The 16,781-nt window shown below is 42.8% G+C and overlaps 1 protein-coding gene across 1 annotated transcript in view; it reads right to left on the reverse strand.

The window, feature by feature from the left end:
• Positions 1-277: 277 nt before the first annotated feature.
• Positions 278-16,781, reverse strand: part of GLG1 (golgi glycoprotein 1) — a 137,085-nt gene continuing 120,581 nt past the window's right edge. Inside the window, exons 13-26 of the mRNA XM_074285990.1 lie at positions 16,480-16,566; positions 14,925-14,987; positions 14,303-14,416; positions 13,885-13,973; positions 12,980-13,097; positions 12,342-12,434; positions 11,848-11,985; positions 6,079-6,202; positions 4,613-4,755; positions 4,377-4,478; positions 3,086-3,193; positions 2,470-2,590; positions 1,712-1,818; positions 278-785 (exon numbers count right to left, since the gene is read on the reverse strand). Coding sequence (XP_074142091.1) covers positions 618-785; positions 1,712-1,818; positions 2,470-2,590; positions 3,086-3,193; positions 4,377-4,478; positions 4,613-4,755; positions 6,079-6,202; positions 11,848-11,985; positions 12,342-12,434; positions 12,980-13,097; positions 13,885-13,973; positions 14,303-14,416; positions 14,925-14,987; positions 16,480-16,566 — 1,575 coding nt within the window. The 3' untranslated portion in view covers positions 278-617. The remainder of the gene's footprint in view (positions 786-1,711; positions 1,819-2,469; positions 2,591-3,085; positions 3,194-4,376; positions 4,479-4,612; positions 4,756-6,078; positions 6,203-11,847; positions 11,986-12,341; positions 12,435-12,979; positions 13,098-13,884; positions 13,974-14,302; positions 14,417-14,924; positions 14,988-16,479; positions 16,567-16,781) is intronic.

A 16,781-nucleotide genomic window follows, 5' to 3' on the forward strand; every position in this document is an offset into this window, starting at 1 on the left:
ATAAATGGGACCTGAATCAGGATGGCCAGTGGGTAATCCTGTCACTGGTGTCCATGATCCTGATTAAATGCTGAAGACACTTATGAGAAGATGAGTAAGACATCCAAAAAACCAAGTTGTGATAGATGACATGATTCCTCTCTAAAGTCCTCTCTTGATTTTTACCCAGTCAGAGAATAGAAATGTATCCAGGTATGAACCCCACTACCCAAATCAAGCTTGGAGGTTTTATATATATTTATATATATATATATAATTTTTTTTCTCTCTTTAAAAATTTTACTTAAAAATGGTTTGAGCTGCAGGTCAGGTCAGTCTGATTTTGGGAGCGTTGGTAGTTCCATTGGCATGAGAGACTTATCTACAGGAAGGTAAACAAAAGTCTAACAAAGGGGGTAACAAAGGTGGCCAGCTGCTGAGGTTGTGCACAGACTCTCATCGTGATGAGGATGCCGTGGATGAAATCCAAGATGGGGCAACGGAGTGGAGACGGCTGCTGCTCTAATGTGGGTGCTTGCTGCTCTGCTCCAAAGGGGGAGGCGGAGGGGGAGACTATACAAGAGCGCTGTACAAACTGGGCACTGGGCAGGTGGTTGCTTTGGTAGCCACTCGGGACTCTACCTGTCCTTGAGCTCTCGTGTCACCCGCTTGGTGATTCGTCCACACATCAGGCCAATCAGGAACAAGATGCAGATGCCCACTGTGATCACAGACAAGATGTAGTTTTTGGAAGGCGATGTCATCACTTGCATGGCAAGATCCGAGAAGCCTTCCGCGGGGGCGACCTAGAAGGAAGGGGAAAGCAGAGGGATCCATGCTGAGGAGCCTCTGGGGATTCTTGCCCTCCTCCTCCTCCTCCCTGCTCCCAACTGCTCTCTGGAAGGACCACAAAGCAAATACTGTGGCAGAACAAGGGCTAAAGGGGAAGCTCTTTAGGCACACATTCTTTTCAAGCAGGATTAACCAAATGCAAGTCTCATGTTTGGTAGTTTGGACTAGGAGGCAGCTATATTTCTCCACTGCCTATCTCATGGTCTCTTCTGCCCAGAAGATACAGAGCCTGGGCAGGGGAAGTCATATGGGAAGGGTGAAGAGGAGGTGGCAAGGAAAATGAAACACTCATCTTTTTATTAGCTCACAGGGGCAAATCTCTCAGTGTTCACACAAAGGCTGAATAATCAATGATCAAGAGTGTGGAAGACAGACAGGAGTAACACTGGATGAGAATACTAGCAGCTAACATTGAGAGAGCACTTCCTTTGATCCTCACAACAAACCCTGATGAAAACCCAACAAAAAACTACTGTGGAGGAGAGGTGGCAGCTTATTACATTTCCCTTAGGCTCAAGGAATACAAGAAGCTGTATGGCTGCCTTAAGCCACATCCTTCATCTAGCTCACTAGTTTCTTAGCTGCTTAGGTTGAGGGCAAGAAAAAAACAGTGTGGATGAAGGCTTGCATACATGGTTTTTGTGGCTGTAGTTTGGTTCTAAGAAAAAGGGAGAAGATGCTTTGAGACTGAAGTCTTGATTAGCTTTTAAAAATAAATTTACTACAGCACATCACAAAACCAGCCTCGCGTTCCTCTTAAATTTAAACATGGTAGGGCTCTCTAGGTCTCCTCTATGGCAGAAATAAGGGACAAGAGGAAAGGCTCTCAAGGAAAGGCCAAGCTTCCAGAAGAGGAGCCTTTCCACTCTCAGACCCTCACCTTGGCTGCATAACTCCACATCTCGATGCGATCATTGAGGCGCTTTTTACACTCAGGCTGCAATCTCACCCGCTTATCTTCCAGGGCCTCCATTAAGCAGGACATTTCTGTAGGAGGAAAAGTAGTCACAAAAGGGCCTAAGCAGCTGATGAAAAAGTACCCAACAGCCAGGGAGGAGGGCATTCATCCAACTATATATTATTATAAAATTCAAAATTCCCCAAACCCAAGCTTCCTTTTTAGTCCATCTGGTGAAACTAAACCAAGATGCCACAATCAAAGGAATGTTGTCAATCCTTTTAAAAATTTCCTCATTTTTGCACAACTTGTTTCAAAATTCCATATCTACACTAAGGATAAGCCTTTCCCACATTCAGAGCTGCCTTTTAGCCCTTTCCTAGACATAAATCTCCACAATAAGCTAGACTAACATCCTCAGCTGCTTAAATCTGGGCAAAGGAAGCTGAAGTAATGTCTTGATTCCAGTTCCACAGCTTTCTAAGCCTGAGTAATTCAGAGGAGGTGGCAAGATATCTCTTGGCTTTGATCGGGCCTCGTTCTAATAGCCACTTAATCCAACAATACTGATAGTTTCCAGAGCACTTAACATACAGGAAAGTTTGTATGGGCCATGCTCCCAGATAGCCCCAGCTGCAAAAGTGAGGGGGACAATGTCTGACATCCAGGAGTCCCTGTTTTACTTCCACCATAATCACAGCCTATAAGTAAGAGGGCAGATTAAGTATTTAAAGACTTACGACGCCCTCGCCCAGGGGGGATGGCTGCACAATGATGTTTTATGTCCAGAGCACAGGCTGTATGGAGAACTGGGTCCACAAATATGTCTGCTTTGCTTTCTTTTAGCATATTTAATACTTCCTGGAGAAAAAGGATAAAGGCAAAGCAAAGGCATAAAGACAATTTGATCAGGCCTATTATTTGCCAATATTTACACTCAAACAACAGCTCAATTAGTAAGGCCCATGGAACCACAGAATACAAATGGCTTTGGGTATGCTAGAACCATAGGAAACATGTATACTTTAATAATCAGTGACTACTAACAGTCTATAAAAGTTCACTTGGGAGGGTGTGATATGATGCTGCTGCCAATAAAACTGATTTGAAACGGGAACAACTCCTGTAGTATTCTGGTGAAGGATCCCTGAATTCAGATCCAAGGGGTGATGATGCCCAGGGCTGAAATGAGCAAGTCTTGGGGTGGGGGGGAAGGGAGAAGATAGGGAAGATGACTGGGTCTTGATGAATCACTTTTTTAACCAGTATGTCCAAGCTGAGGAGCCTGGGGGGAGAAGGGGGGAGGGTTCTAGAGGCTTAGAGTCTGAGGTATGAGAAACAGGGTTGGCTATTTACCTTTTTGCACATTTCTGTTTTGATTTTCAGCAGGTTCACTTTCAAACACTCTTCTACCTGACCAGTCTGTTCCTGGGCTGCTGCTTCTTCTGCACACAGGCTGGAGATCTATTTAAAGGACACACACAGCAGCACATCTCACTCAAGGGAGAAAAGAGCAGCCAAACAAGAGAGGGCAAACATGACAGCTCTAGGCCGGGGCTAACACACGCTTGGCTGCTGGGGAGAGCCGAGCTCCCCTCACCAAAGAAGCCGTCCTCAGACTGGCCATCGCTGGCCCCCGTGGCGTCCCCAGTTATATCTGGAAGTGCTCAGAGAATTTCAGCAAGTACGCAACCAACAGTACCTCTTCTCCCTTGCTGGCCTGGCAGTCAGGAGAAAAAAAGCCAGTTGAGATATCTTGACCCAACAACTACCCAGATGTGAGTCAGCCTGATCCAAGGTTTATTATGCACAAGGCTATTTACCTGATTCTCAATGAAAATTCTCCTAGGAGGAAAAGAACTGATACAGGTAGAGGAAGAACAAATGGGTTAAGGTGTACTGCTAGAAATGGAGGGCCCCAATCAGCACCCAACCCTGCTGGGAGCATTAGGCAGAGAGATTTTTATAGCACATTCCACAATAAAGGAAAAAAAAAAAAAAAAACCCTGACTTTCCTTGATTTAGTTTAATCTATTCCTTGTCTAAAAAGAGCCTCTTTATTTACAATTCCTCTGAAAGGAGATGAGTGATGCAGAAACAAACACAAGCCAACTAAACTTCTCAATGTAGCCCCATGCAGGGCCAATGACTCCTAGAATCAGCATTGTTTTAAGGCATCAAAAGGAGTGATTTCATCTTTTCAGCAATTCTGGATTGTGATGGACCATCCAACAGAATGGGACAGAAAGAGAAGGGAAAATAATCAAACCAAAACAGGAAGAGTTAATAAGAAATATAGAAACACTAAGTCAAAACGTCATTTCTGGTTTCGAGGTAACCTGGGGTGCCAATCACTTTATACTCCCTAGCTCATCTGATCTTCCCAACTCAAGGAGTAGAGAGGTAGAGGTAAGATTCTCCTAGCAGGGCTGAGAAAAAGGAGAGATGGAATTCTTCCGATGCCAAGTTCAGTTGTGTCTTTTTAACTAGACTACGCTGTCTCTTTCTATCAAATAAGAGGTGGGAGAAATTAGAAGGGTGTCTATGAATAAACTAAAGGGGAAAGGAGGGATAGGAGGAAGGGTGAATCATCTCCCTTGGCCAGGAAGGTTCTGGTCACAACTGGCTTCACGACAAGCTCTCCTACCTCATCTGAGCAATGCATCTGCAACTGAGGGTCGAGTCTGTAATCCAGAGCAGATTCCTGGATTATTACTCCAATCTGGTCCTCACAGTCAGGAGAAAGGCGCTGCACAGGGGAGGACAAAGAGAATATATTAATCAGCTCGCCAACTCTGGCCTTGGGGCTCAGTCCCAACCTAGATGAAGGAGTAACAGGCACACTAACACAGAACAGCGATCCCTCTCTCCTCCCCAATTTACCTGATCAGCATATTTCAGTTTCAGGCAGGCAATGACCTGGCCTTCTAACTCAGAGTCATCCTTGGCCTTATTGATAATATTCTGGCAGAATTTAGGAATGTCAGCTTTACAGGCTTTCCTTAGCACAGGATTTAGGCGGTAATCTGGGACAAAGAGAAGAGAAAGGGGGCTGAGAAAATTAATCTGGGTTCATACCTACTTATCTTTTATTTTGTTTCCATCCACTTTTAAAAAATATTTTTAGTTTTTTTTGTTTGCATTTTTTTTTTTTTTTGCTTTTTCCCTTTTTGATCTAATTTTTCTTGTGCAGCATGATAATTGTGGAAATATGTATAGAAGAATTGTACATATTTAACACATACTGGATTACTTGCCATCGAGGGGAGAGAGGGAAAAAATTTGGAACACAAGGTTTTGCAAAGGTGAATATTGAAAATTAGCTATGCATATGTTTTAAAAATGAAAAGCTTTAATAAAAAGAAATAAAAAAAGATTGGTTTTTTTTGGGGGGGGTCCAAATTCTGTCCCTCTTTCCAGCCCCTTTCCCATTAGTTGAGAAGGCAAGAAATATGATACTCCTTATACATCTGAAGTCATGAAAAACATGACTGAGAAATAAAATAAAAAAGCAAAAAAAAAAAAAAAAAAGGGGGGGGGGATAGGCTTTCAATTTTTCATTCTGGGTCTATCACTTCTCTTTCTAGAGGTAAACAGTATTTTATTTCAGGAGTCTTTTGGAGTTGTGGTAGATCTGTTGACACCTTGAAATGCCCCCCCACCAACACTGAACCTGGGAAACAAACAAGAGTTAAATAAAATGAAGTGACTTCATCTGATGTAAATGCAACCTCCAGCACCATCAGTCCTACTCTATTACATATCCCACGAATTAAAGAAAATGTGGCTCATGATCAATTCTCCAGGACCAAAATGCACTCCAAGAGTTTATTTAGACACTAGAGGAAGCCTGGGAATCAGAAGGGCTTTTGGTGCCCATGAACTATTTTTCCTTCTCAATGCAATGTGACTTTAAGAAGAACAAGAGACTCAAAGCTATTTCTCTGTCCTAAAGCAGTTTTACAGGGCATTTCAGTAAAATCACCAAAAACTGAGGACTGGTGGAGAGAAAGGAGGCTCCAAGGGCTGTCTCTCCTAGCTACACTATTAAAGACCTAGTAATTATGATCATCACTTCTGGGGCCTGGTGTCTAAGATGCCCCAACTCTGACAACAGCCATCCCTCCTCTTCTGTCTCTGGGGAAGACAGACAGTCCTCAGGCCCTCCTTCTCCATGCTTGATGCCCATCCCCAGGCTCAGCTTTTCTAGATAGCTCCGGCTATCCCCCATGGGTGGGATCTAGCCCATCATCACCTCAAAGAAGGGAATCCACTGGAGAAAAAGCATCTCAAGGCTGGGTCATTATTCTCTCTTGTTAGCCAGAGGAGCTGAATGAGGAGGTAATTACCTGTGCTCTGTGTAATCTGACGCTTGGTGATCATTTGTTTACATTTGGGGTCCATCAGTTCACTGTTTTTATTTTGTTTCAAACACTGCAACATGTTCTTTGAATCTGCATCTGGACAGAATCTCTGCAAAGAAAGAAGCCCTGTGAGCAGCTCCATGCACACCCCCTGTGGGCTCCTACAGCCCCAGCATGGCACATCAATCCAGGCCACGGAGCTTGGCTCTGAGCTCCAACACAGGCTGTATGGCCAACCAAAGGCAAATGGAGCCTCAGCTGCCTGATCTATAAAACGAGGTTAGCAATATTTGCATTATGTAAAACAAAGAACTGCTGGGAGAAAAGTGCTCCTTCGTAAATTGCAAAGCATTATAGAATTGTGAGCAATCACTATTTCCTAGTTACCTTTGAGCTTTATTAGAGTTTTCACTGGCTATTTCTGTATGGAAGGATGTAAGAGAGAGCAGGCTACAACTTTCCCAGAGGAAAAGCCAAAACTTGTTCTCTGTATCTAGAGCATAAAGATGCAGCTCTCCTTTTGTTTTCTATTGCCATAACCTTTAAGTTGTTACTCATGTTATTTCCAGTCTTGCTAGTGTTGGGTTCAAATCTCTCCTCCCAATGATTTTATAATCATATAAAGCCTGCATTTTGTCTCACCAAGTGGCTCACTTACAAACTTATATGCACAATGTTTGATAAAAGAAACTTTTTAAAATCAATTTTTTTTTCCAGATCTAAATTCTTTCCCTAACACTGTTCCACCGAGGCAGCATGAGAACAAAATCCATCGCAAACATGAATCATCAAGCAAAATTAATTCCTACTGTGGTAGTGTTTAACAAAACAATATATAGCCCTTTCCTGCTCCCTGTACCCCAACCCCATCCCTCAATATGCCTTCTGAGACCATTATAGCTCTCTCATGAAGGAAGCAGCACATTACACCACAAGTCCCCTGATATTGTGATTGGTCATTTTCTTAGTCCCAAATCTTTTATTGTTATTTTTATAATAATGCTGTTACTACTCACTTCATTCTGTATCAGTTCAAACAAGTCTCCCCAGGCTTTTCTAAAAACATCCCCTTCATTATTTCTTATAATAGGATTCCATCACATTCATCCAGCATAGCCTTTTCAGCCATTTCCCAAATGATGGGCATCCCCTCACTTTCCAGTTCTTTCTTACCACAAAAGTGCTGTTATAAATGTTTTTATCCATGTCAATCATTTCCTTCTAGGAGGCATAGACCTAGTAGTGATACTTCTGGGTCAAAGACATGCAGGACTTAATAGGGTTTAGGGCATCTTTTCAAATTGTTTTCCAGAACAGCTGGCCAAGTTAGCACTCCTCCAGTGGTGCATTATTATACACCCATTTGTTTTTTTAACAGCTGCCTCAGCATTGGTCATTTTGCATTTTTGTCAATTGTACTGATACATTATATACACCATGAAAGCCCCACAAATATAGACATAAAAAAGGGATGAGAGAAAGATGAAACAAAGTATTAATCTGTTTATTAATGGTACAAAGAACTGTTTTCTTTACATGGGTTAGATGCCATATGGAATATGCACTGCTTCTAAGGTGGGGGTATACGGAGGGAGGGTTATGATGGCCTCCTTGATAGCCTACTCTCTGATTATGGGAGGTAGGGAAGGGGAAGGAAGGAGAAAAGTGGGGACCAACTTGCTTTGCTTCCACTAGCACAGAGCCAGATCAAGCTCCACTTCCTTCCTCTCCAGCCCAGATCACTGTTCTGGGGTGATGGAAGCCATCTTATCCAGCTCTACAGTGAAGGTGCCACAGGAGGCGACAAAACACAGTGAGGCTGTCTCTGCATGTTCTTATTTTTCTTCAGCCATGTTTTCCACATATTCCTTTGGGTTCACTAAGGAACTCTAATCGGCTGTGATAAAGGATGTGCTCACAAAAGTCAGAGATTATGTCAAGTTCTGGAAGAGCACCGAGTCCCTTCCTGCTATTTTCATTCTCTAGCACTTAAGGGGGAAGTTAAGGAGAATACACATTTATTTAGCATCTGCTGTGTGCCATGCACCATGCACCATAGTAGGATTCCTCTGAACTTTTATTTCATTTGATCCTTGCCTGTGAGGTTAAGCGCTACTGTTAGACCCCATGGTGAAGATTAGGAAATTGAGGCAAAGGTAAAATGACTGACTTGCCCAGGCCTGAGGCCAAATTCAAATATGCATCTTCCAGACTCCAGACCTAGCTCTTTCTGCTAAACACTAATTGGCTTTGAAAGCTTTTAAATTTATTGTATATGAAATACAAATTAATTAAATTTTAATTTAACTCCTGGTACCTTAAACAGAAGATCTTTGTCCAATGACCAATAAATGGATATATTGTTAGAAGAGATGAATCACATCATTCTTGATCTTTTGTTGTAAATAAAATAAGAAGAAATAAGGAAGTTGTTGCCAAATGGGCAGACAACTCGTGGGCACCAACAGAGAGACTCAGGATTTGGAGGAGCAGATTTTATCACATACTAGAAGGTGATGTGAAACCTAACAGGACTATTACATATTGTGATCACAAATGGTAATTTTCACAAAAGACTGCCGTGGAAATAAATGCAGCTCATGCACCAAGCTAAATTGCTGTTGATGACATACATGGAAGAGAAATTCCATGAAGAATTTGATAAGACTCTTCAAATAAAATCAACAGATACTTAACGCTGGGAAACCTAATTGAAGAAGTAGGGAAAAATCAAGATGGGGAGAAATACATAAGAAAGCATGGCTCAGAGAAAAAGAACAGGAGGCCAAAAACTTGTAAAAAACCTCAGGCCTCCATACCAGGAATGATAGCTGATAGAAATGGTGAGTACCAAATAATACCATAAAGAAATAAACAGGAAAAGACTTGCTAGTGGTGTGGGAGTGATCTGAGTCAGATCACTGACTCATCAGTAATTAAGATGAAAATTAGTTGTTTAAAAGATAGGGAAAGGGGAGAAGGAAAGCAAGAATAAAAATGAGAAAGTGATGTATTGTACAAGTGAAACATAATCCTGAATTATTGAGACAGAGACTGAAAATAAAAAATGAACAACAGAAACAACAGTTACTGATTATAATAATAATTTCATTTAGAAATTTAACAAATAAATTGCCACAAGGAGAATAAAAAGCCTGGAAATAGCTCCTTGGTCAGGAAACATCTGATTTACTTGCCAAATAAAGATGTGACTGTAAAAAGCAGTACACAGTAAAAACAAAACAAAAACAGTTTAAGAAAGGCTTAGTAAGCTATATGAATAAACAAAGTTATTGCATGGGCATATAAGGATGAAAATGGAAAAGATTTGAAAAAATTACCCAACTATTTTTTCCTTCAAGAGTAGGGCAAACTGCCACAGTCAGACTTTGAATGTTACAGATGTATTTATAAGACAGGGTTTAGAAGAAAGTGAGGAGAGAAAAGTAGAAGCCCCAATTGTAGATAGCTTTTCCAAGGAGTTTAGGGAGAAGTAAGTGTCATTGAGTAAGAATGGATGATTCAAGTATAGCTTTTTTAAGGATAGGTATAAGGATAATTTTGATACTTAGGAGTCATTAACATCCACTTCCTAGTGACCTTTAAAATTACAATCTGTTGGGCTCCATGATACCACATTGCCAAACAACAGTGTTGGAGGGCCTCCAGAAAGATTAAGATTGTAGTGACAGGGTCTTATACTCTATGGAGAGTCCTGCTAAAGTGGACTGCAGTTAATGGCCTTTGGTTGATGATCTATAATGATAACCTACAAAGGCCTGATGACAAAAGTGCAAATTAGCCAACCGTGAGATTTCCCTACTTCTGTCTCCTTGTCTTTCTGGTACTCCCTCAATGGTCATGAAAGCAATTTTTCCTCTGGCAGACGGGTCCCTGATCATGAGGAAAGTTTTGGATCCAATTAATTATAGACCACTGGATTCCCTAATAAATTGATTGATTATACTCAGATCTATCTCAGTGACTTTTGTTCTGGCTTACATAAACAAGAGAAAGAAAGAGACTGAAGATAAGAGAGCGACAGTGAGAGTAATCTGCTGGAGAAACTGGGATGCAGAAAGTGTGTCATGCCAAGGAGAGGGACTACACCTTCATCTGAAGTCACTGTGAAGGGTTGGAGGAGATTTTTGAATGATGTGAGATGGAGAAAAGTGGAGAAAAAAGTCTGGGAGAATGAGTTCAATTTTTTTCTGCTTTGATTTAATAAGAAAACAATAATAATCACAACAATAATTAACAACTAGCATTTTACAGGAAGTTGTATGTTTTGTAAAGGCTAGTCTGTGTGATGTCATCTGACTGAGGACTCAGAGGAAATATGATGGCAAGGTGGAGAAGATGAGGTATGGAACAGCTACAGCGGAGTGTGAGACATACAATCAATAAGGGAGGAATAACATGCTCCCTTCCTGAAAGGAGGGTCTAAAGCAGTAAGATTTTGTTATACCCCCTCCCTGTCCTCTCCACCAGCCCTGTTCTGTCCAGCAGTCTGTGAATGGGAGAGAAGGAGAAGGAGAGTAATCATGGGCTGGCCCTTGACTGGCATCATCAGGGAGAGGCCAGGGGGGAAAGGGGAATCAGGGGTGTAAGACAGTGAAGAGCTAAGTTGCGCTCACAAAGAGGCTGAAATAAGGAAGGGAGAAAAGTATAAAAACTCTCAGCTTATATGCTGATTCTATCATGTACAACATACAATTTTTGAGAGTCATCCATAGTTAATTCAAGGGCATCCTTGATGACAATATTAGTAGCAAACAAGCATGATTTCCTAAGTGCTATTTAACAATGGACCAAATCTCTTAATAAAAGAGGTAGAGGGCTTAATATTACATTGTGCTTATTGAATGATGATTAAGAAACTCATTAGAACAAATAGCACTTTAAAGGTTCTTTTCCTATAAGGTGTCTCCCATACATACAGTGTTCTTAATTCACGAATCCCCAGAAGCTTTAATGTAAAATGACTCTACCCAGTGACCCTTGGACGATAAAAATCAATTGAAGCCTGACATAGAGAGATGTATGCTTGTCCAAGGAATGTGTCACTGAAAAAGGGGCCTTCGCCACAGATGAGAAGGACCTCCACCTACTGACTATTGACAGATGCCAGTGGGCTGGTTCCATCAAGCTCCAGAACACTGTACAGGACTGTAATTGTTTAAAGGAGTTTGGCTTGCCCACCCACAAAGGCAAGATCAAGTAGCCAGATCGGACCCAGGTCTCTGATAGAATTTGGTCATCAGTCTGCAGGAGTAAGACAGATAACAAGACGGAAGTAAGGGCACCGAGCCAAGAACCGAATATGAGGAAGAAGGTGGGCCATTTGGCTTTGGGGATCCTACCTGAGGCACTACCAGGCTTGTCAGTGTGTACGGCAGCAAGACAAAGACTACAATATACTAAAGAAGTAAAAATGAGCACCAGAGGGTAATGGAGAACATGGTGAATGGGAGCAGGCTGCAACAAACAGCCATAACAATTCTGAAAAAGAGCCTGAGTGAAAAATGGCATGAGAAAGATTGGCATAGAGAGGATGGTCTGGTCACATGGCATGAGTCAGGAATGACAGGTGGGCAGCCAGAACATGGCCCTGTGGTGGGACCACAAAGGGATCTCCTGGGGGTGGTTGAAGGAAAGGAGAATGGCTGCACAGATGGGCTATAACATGCTCTAGCAGAGAGCTTCTGCACCAACATGAGTACAAATCTGGAAGCTTGGGACATGGCTTCTTACCTTGATCATTTGTTTACAAACTCTCATGAGCGTATAGTCCAGTTCTGGGTCCATCATTTCTGTCTCCTGCAACTTAAAGACCTTCTGATGGCAGCGAGGACTGAGCTGCTTTTTGTTCTCTTTCAGGCACTCGATGATCTGGGAGGAGAGACAAAGTCAGTATGAGTGCCATGGAGTGATGTTTCCCCAGCTAGTTGTGAGATGGCACAAGTCAGGATGTGTACATAGTCTGACACAGCGCACTGTCCCGTGACAGGGGTTGGCGAGTAAGCCAGGAGGAAGCTCAGAATAAGTGGTGGACTCAGAACAATCCAATGATTTTCAGGTCTGAGACTGGCTTAGGTCAACTTAAAGTTGGCACCTGGCTGGCAAACTGATCACCCTGCGGTGAGGAGGATTGCAGGGAGGGTAGTTAATTCCAGTTCCCTCCTAAGCTTTTCTCCCTGCTCCCCACAAGGGAGTACTCCTCAGGGAACAAGCCCCAGGCCAGTTACCTGGGCGTTGCCAAAGGGCACGGTCTGACAGTAGTTCTTGATGTCACTTTTGCAGGCCTCATATAACTCGGGCTCCAGGCGGATATCCTCCGTCTGCACAAACAAGGAAACCATGGAAGAGAAGGTTTGAGCATGCCAGACCCATGTGTGGCAGGCTCTCAGCAAGGACCCACAGCTTCTCCCACAAAAGCCAAAGGGAAGCGCTCTGGGCCAAAGGCAAGGAAGCAGCCCCCTCGGCTGCCACATGCTGGCTGGGAGGTCCTAGGGAAGCACTTCATGCTCTGCTCTCTGGAATGGGAATGCTGCCTCTTGTGCCCTGCTCCCAGGGTCTTGCCCTGCAAGGTTCCGAGGTGCTGGGGTGCTACTCTGAGGTCAACACGGGACTCAAACCATTGAACCCGACAAGACTGAAGGATGGCAAAAGTGGATGAAGTGACTTTTTCCATATTAGCAGGGAGATTGGAACCTGGGGGAGGGGTCTCTGTTGCTATACAGAGCTCCGATATAGAGCTACAGGACTCTAAGCCCCTGCTCAAGTCTTCCCTCAAGCAATAAAAAAGGGCGGCTCTCTGCTGCAGTGATAGGGACCCTGGGGAAGCAGGACAAGGCCCTGCGGGCTGCCCAGAGCATTACGTTACCATTTCCAGCTCCTCAACTCGTAGCTGTCTACGGCACTTCAGGGACACCCTCTGCTCCTTGGCATCCTGCAGCGTGTCATTGCGCACAGTGGTGCTCAGGCAGATGACCACGTCCACCCTGCCAACCAGAGAGAGGAGAGGGCCTGAGCCTCCCAGGCCCCCCCACTGACAACCCAGTCCCTCAGGCCTCTCTGCAGAGCAATGGCCCTTTTCCTTCCAGGGTCAAGAGTCTGGGGGCAGCTTTTCAGAAGCCTGTGTGGGAGACCCGCCACTGAAACACTTATTTTATTAGAATCAGACATTTCTGGGATGACGTGGCACTAAGTCTGATTCTTGTCTTTGGGTCATTACAAATTAGTTCCTGGAAGACAAGAAAATCTCTGGCCCAGTTTCCCAACCTTGCAAACCAAGGGCTCAGCATCTCTATTCCCCACTAGCAGCAGCTCAAGGATGTGGGAGTCCCTGTTTGTTTCTTCAAGAATGACATGATTGGGGAGTTCCCCAGCTGGTCAGCAACCTAACCCATCAGCCGGCCTTTGCTCTGCTGCACTCATCCTATCTTACCAGCCTGAATGCCGGACCCCCACACTTCGGTCCCCAGAGACTGCAGCTGCTCCCGGCCCGGGGGAGCTGCCAGTGGAGGATGGACACGGCCATCTTACACAAGGGAAGATGCTGGGGGGGGGGGGGGGAGGCTGGGTGTTGCGGCAGCTATAAGCCAAAAGGCTTCATCTCTACTACAGCCCCAGTGGATTCCTCTCCTGCTTAGGTCAAGGTCTTAAATGAATCTTCTCAGGCTAAAGAGGTGAGGGGAGGAATTCAGGGCTGCTTCGATACCATTCAGTGACTCAAGGAGACTTACACTTTCTAGTTAAGGCAGGGGGAGGCACTTTGAAGCTACGTACTTTTTTTTGATGTTGGGGCAAAGTTTCAAGACATCTTCCTTGCAAGCCATTTTAAATTTATAGGAGAATCGAAAGTCCTTCATCTGGACCTGAAATGTTAAGAGGCAGATTTTTGTCTTTGGAGTCCTGGCTCCTAGCAAAAGCAGATCCCTTTCATAAATGCTTATTAACTGAAGGGCTTTACACACACACACACACACACACACACACACACACACACACACTCTCTCTCTCTCTCTCTCTCTCTCTCTCTCTCTCTCTCTCTCTCTCCCTCCCCTCCCCCCCCAGGGGCTCAATCAACATTTACTGATAACAAACTATAATTGCACAACCCTCACATTCAGTTGTGAGCCTCCATATGGGGGGGGGGGGTTAAGACGCTGGATTTAAGAAGCTGAGCCATACTAGACGTACTCACCAGCTGGAAGTGGGTGACGCCAATTGCACATTTCTCATTCATTTCCTTCTGGTGCTTGTTTTGGATCAGACATTCCATCAGATCTCCAGAGTCAATCTGATTATCTGCCACATCCTGAAGGAAGGCAAAGCTCACTAAACCTCCAATTGAAAAACAACCCCCCTTGGCTCAAGCAAGATGAATAAGGGTCTGATTCTGTAAACCAAATTAATACCAGTCCAAAAATAAACGAAAAGACAAAGTCAATTTACATAATGTGTTTCTTATAAAATACGAATGCATGTTACTGCTCTTGCTCTGCTAGGACATAAGCATTTGCTTTTCAGGGCATCTAATGTATCTTTGCTGATTTTAAACCACCATCTAATCCATGTTATTTATGAGTATGTTTCAGTCATGATTCAAACATGATCAACCAGGTTACTCAATGAAGCATAAGCCACATGTCACTTAAGTTTTCCCGATAACATTAGTATCTCTTTGAAGATTTATTCTTTCTTTCTAATTTGCTAAAGTTTCTTTTCCTTTTGAAAATAACAGATTTTTTTTTTTGGGGGGGAGAAACAGGTCCCCAGTATATAAAGTATCAAATTTAATTTTTCAATCCTCAAAGGTCACTTACATGGCAGAAATTCTGAATGATAGGCTCACAGGCTCTCATCAACAAAGCTTCAATCTGAATGTCCTGTGGGAGACAAGATTACAATTTGAGTTTAGAAATGGCTACAGTTGCTATCTATACCCAGAGAAAAAATTGACTGTTATTTTTCTAAACTTTTTTTTTTGGGGGGGGAGGGAGAAAAAGGAGATAAGAGATCCCTTTTTTTTTTCAAGATGATTTTTATGGAAATGTTCTGCATAATTTCACACATGCCTTCTCAGTGAGTGGGGGTGGGGAGAAAAGGAGAAAATCTGGAACTCAAAAGTTTTAAAAACAAATGTAAAAAAATGTGTCTTACTTGTAACTGGAAAAATTAAAAAATACATATCTATAGCTATATAGAAACAAAATGGCTAAGGAAGGTGAGGTCTGCTTCATTTTTAAAAGTTAGTAATATTTGTTGGGGAAGTTATCTTTTTGAGTTTTAGTTGCTATTTGCAAATTAAATCTGGATGATTTCCTGTTGGCACAAGAAAGTTAGGATGTTCTCCACCCCATCCAAAACTATATGGCAAAACCCTGTAAATCAAGAGCACTCCATTAGTTCCCCACACATACAACTCTGCTCGTATCTAAGATAATATAAGACTAGGCATATTTTAGAGATGCGGGGGAGGAGAGAATGCGGCTCTCATGTTCTTGGAGACAAACATTATTCTACAGGGCCTACATGAAACTGCAGAGCAAGAAAAGAAGGGAAAGAGGAAGAGAGAAACTTTTAATATCATTATTTGGAAAGTTGTGGGGGAAGATTTAAAAAATTTAAGTGGCTCAAAAGCATACTGAAGAGTGAAGAGTAATAACTGAGCAGTGACACTTGCCCAAATCATAGGCCAGAGGGTTGTCACTCAAATGTCCACATCCCCAAATAAAATGACAAATGATCAAGTTTTTGGAGAAGAGGCCTTAAATCACATGAATCACTACAAAGTCCCACTCCAGAGGGAGTAATTCTACATGTCACTGGCTGCAACTAGAGTTGTTAAATGAAGGCATTCTAATCTACCTGGCTGCACTTCATTTAAAAGGTTCCCTCCTCGGGTTGCTTTTCCCACAATATTACCCAAGAGTCTGAAGACAGAATGGGCTGATGTCTTACAGAGTGAGGATAAGGGACTGTGACCCTATTTAAAATATGTTCCTAAATCTTTTTCTGAAAAGAAAGTAGATAAGCTGCTACCCCAGAAACATAAGGTCAGGTTGAATCGTAAGGAAAGCAAATTGGTAGATACTACTAAATGAAGAACATTTAGTCAAAGAACTACTCCAAGAAAGGTTATTCAAGAGGTTAGAAAGTTATGGATGTGAATAGCACAGGAGAAGTGAAGACTCCAAAGAAGGAAGGTAAGAAGGGACTGGGCAAGGGAGGAGAGGGGAAAAGGGTTCTTCGTGTGCTCTTGTTAGACAAAAAGAAAATTATAATGCCCTCAATGGGAAAAATAGGTCAAAACCAGCAGGTCTTCAAGGAAAAGGCCCTTGGCAAAGACATTTTCCTTCTAAGTTGTAAATGGCTTACCTCTGACTCTAATTCTGTGAGGTTGCCCACTATATCTCTGCATTCCACAACTAAGTCATCAAGATGATCCTGGAGGCATTCAAGCTCCTACAATTAAAACAAACAAAACAAAATCCGTGTCATTATGTAGTTACTTCCATGTTCAGGTCCCTGGGTTACTAAGTGTCTGTTTCCTAGTGAAAGATTCCTGATCTGATTTCTTCAACAAGAGGAATCCATTGTATATGGCACTAAGATTTTATTTGATCCACAGAATAAAACTTAAAGGACAATTACCTAATGCAAGGGGTTACAGTCAAAAA

The sequence above is a fragment of the Sminthopsis crassicaudata genome, chromosome 2 (assembly GCF_048593235.1).
Source record: "Sminthopsis crassicaudata isolate SCR6 chromosome 2, ASM4859323v1, whole genome shotgun sequence".
In the NCBI taxonomy this organism is placed as follows: Eukaryota; Metazoa; Chordata; class Mammalia; order Dasyuromorphia; family Dasyuridae; genus Sminthopsis; species Sminthopsis crassicaudata.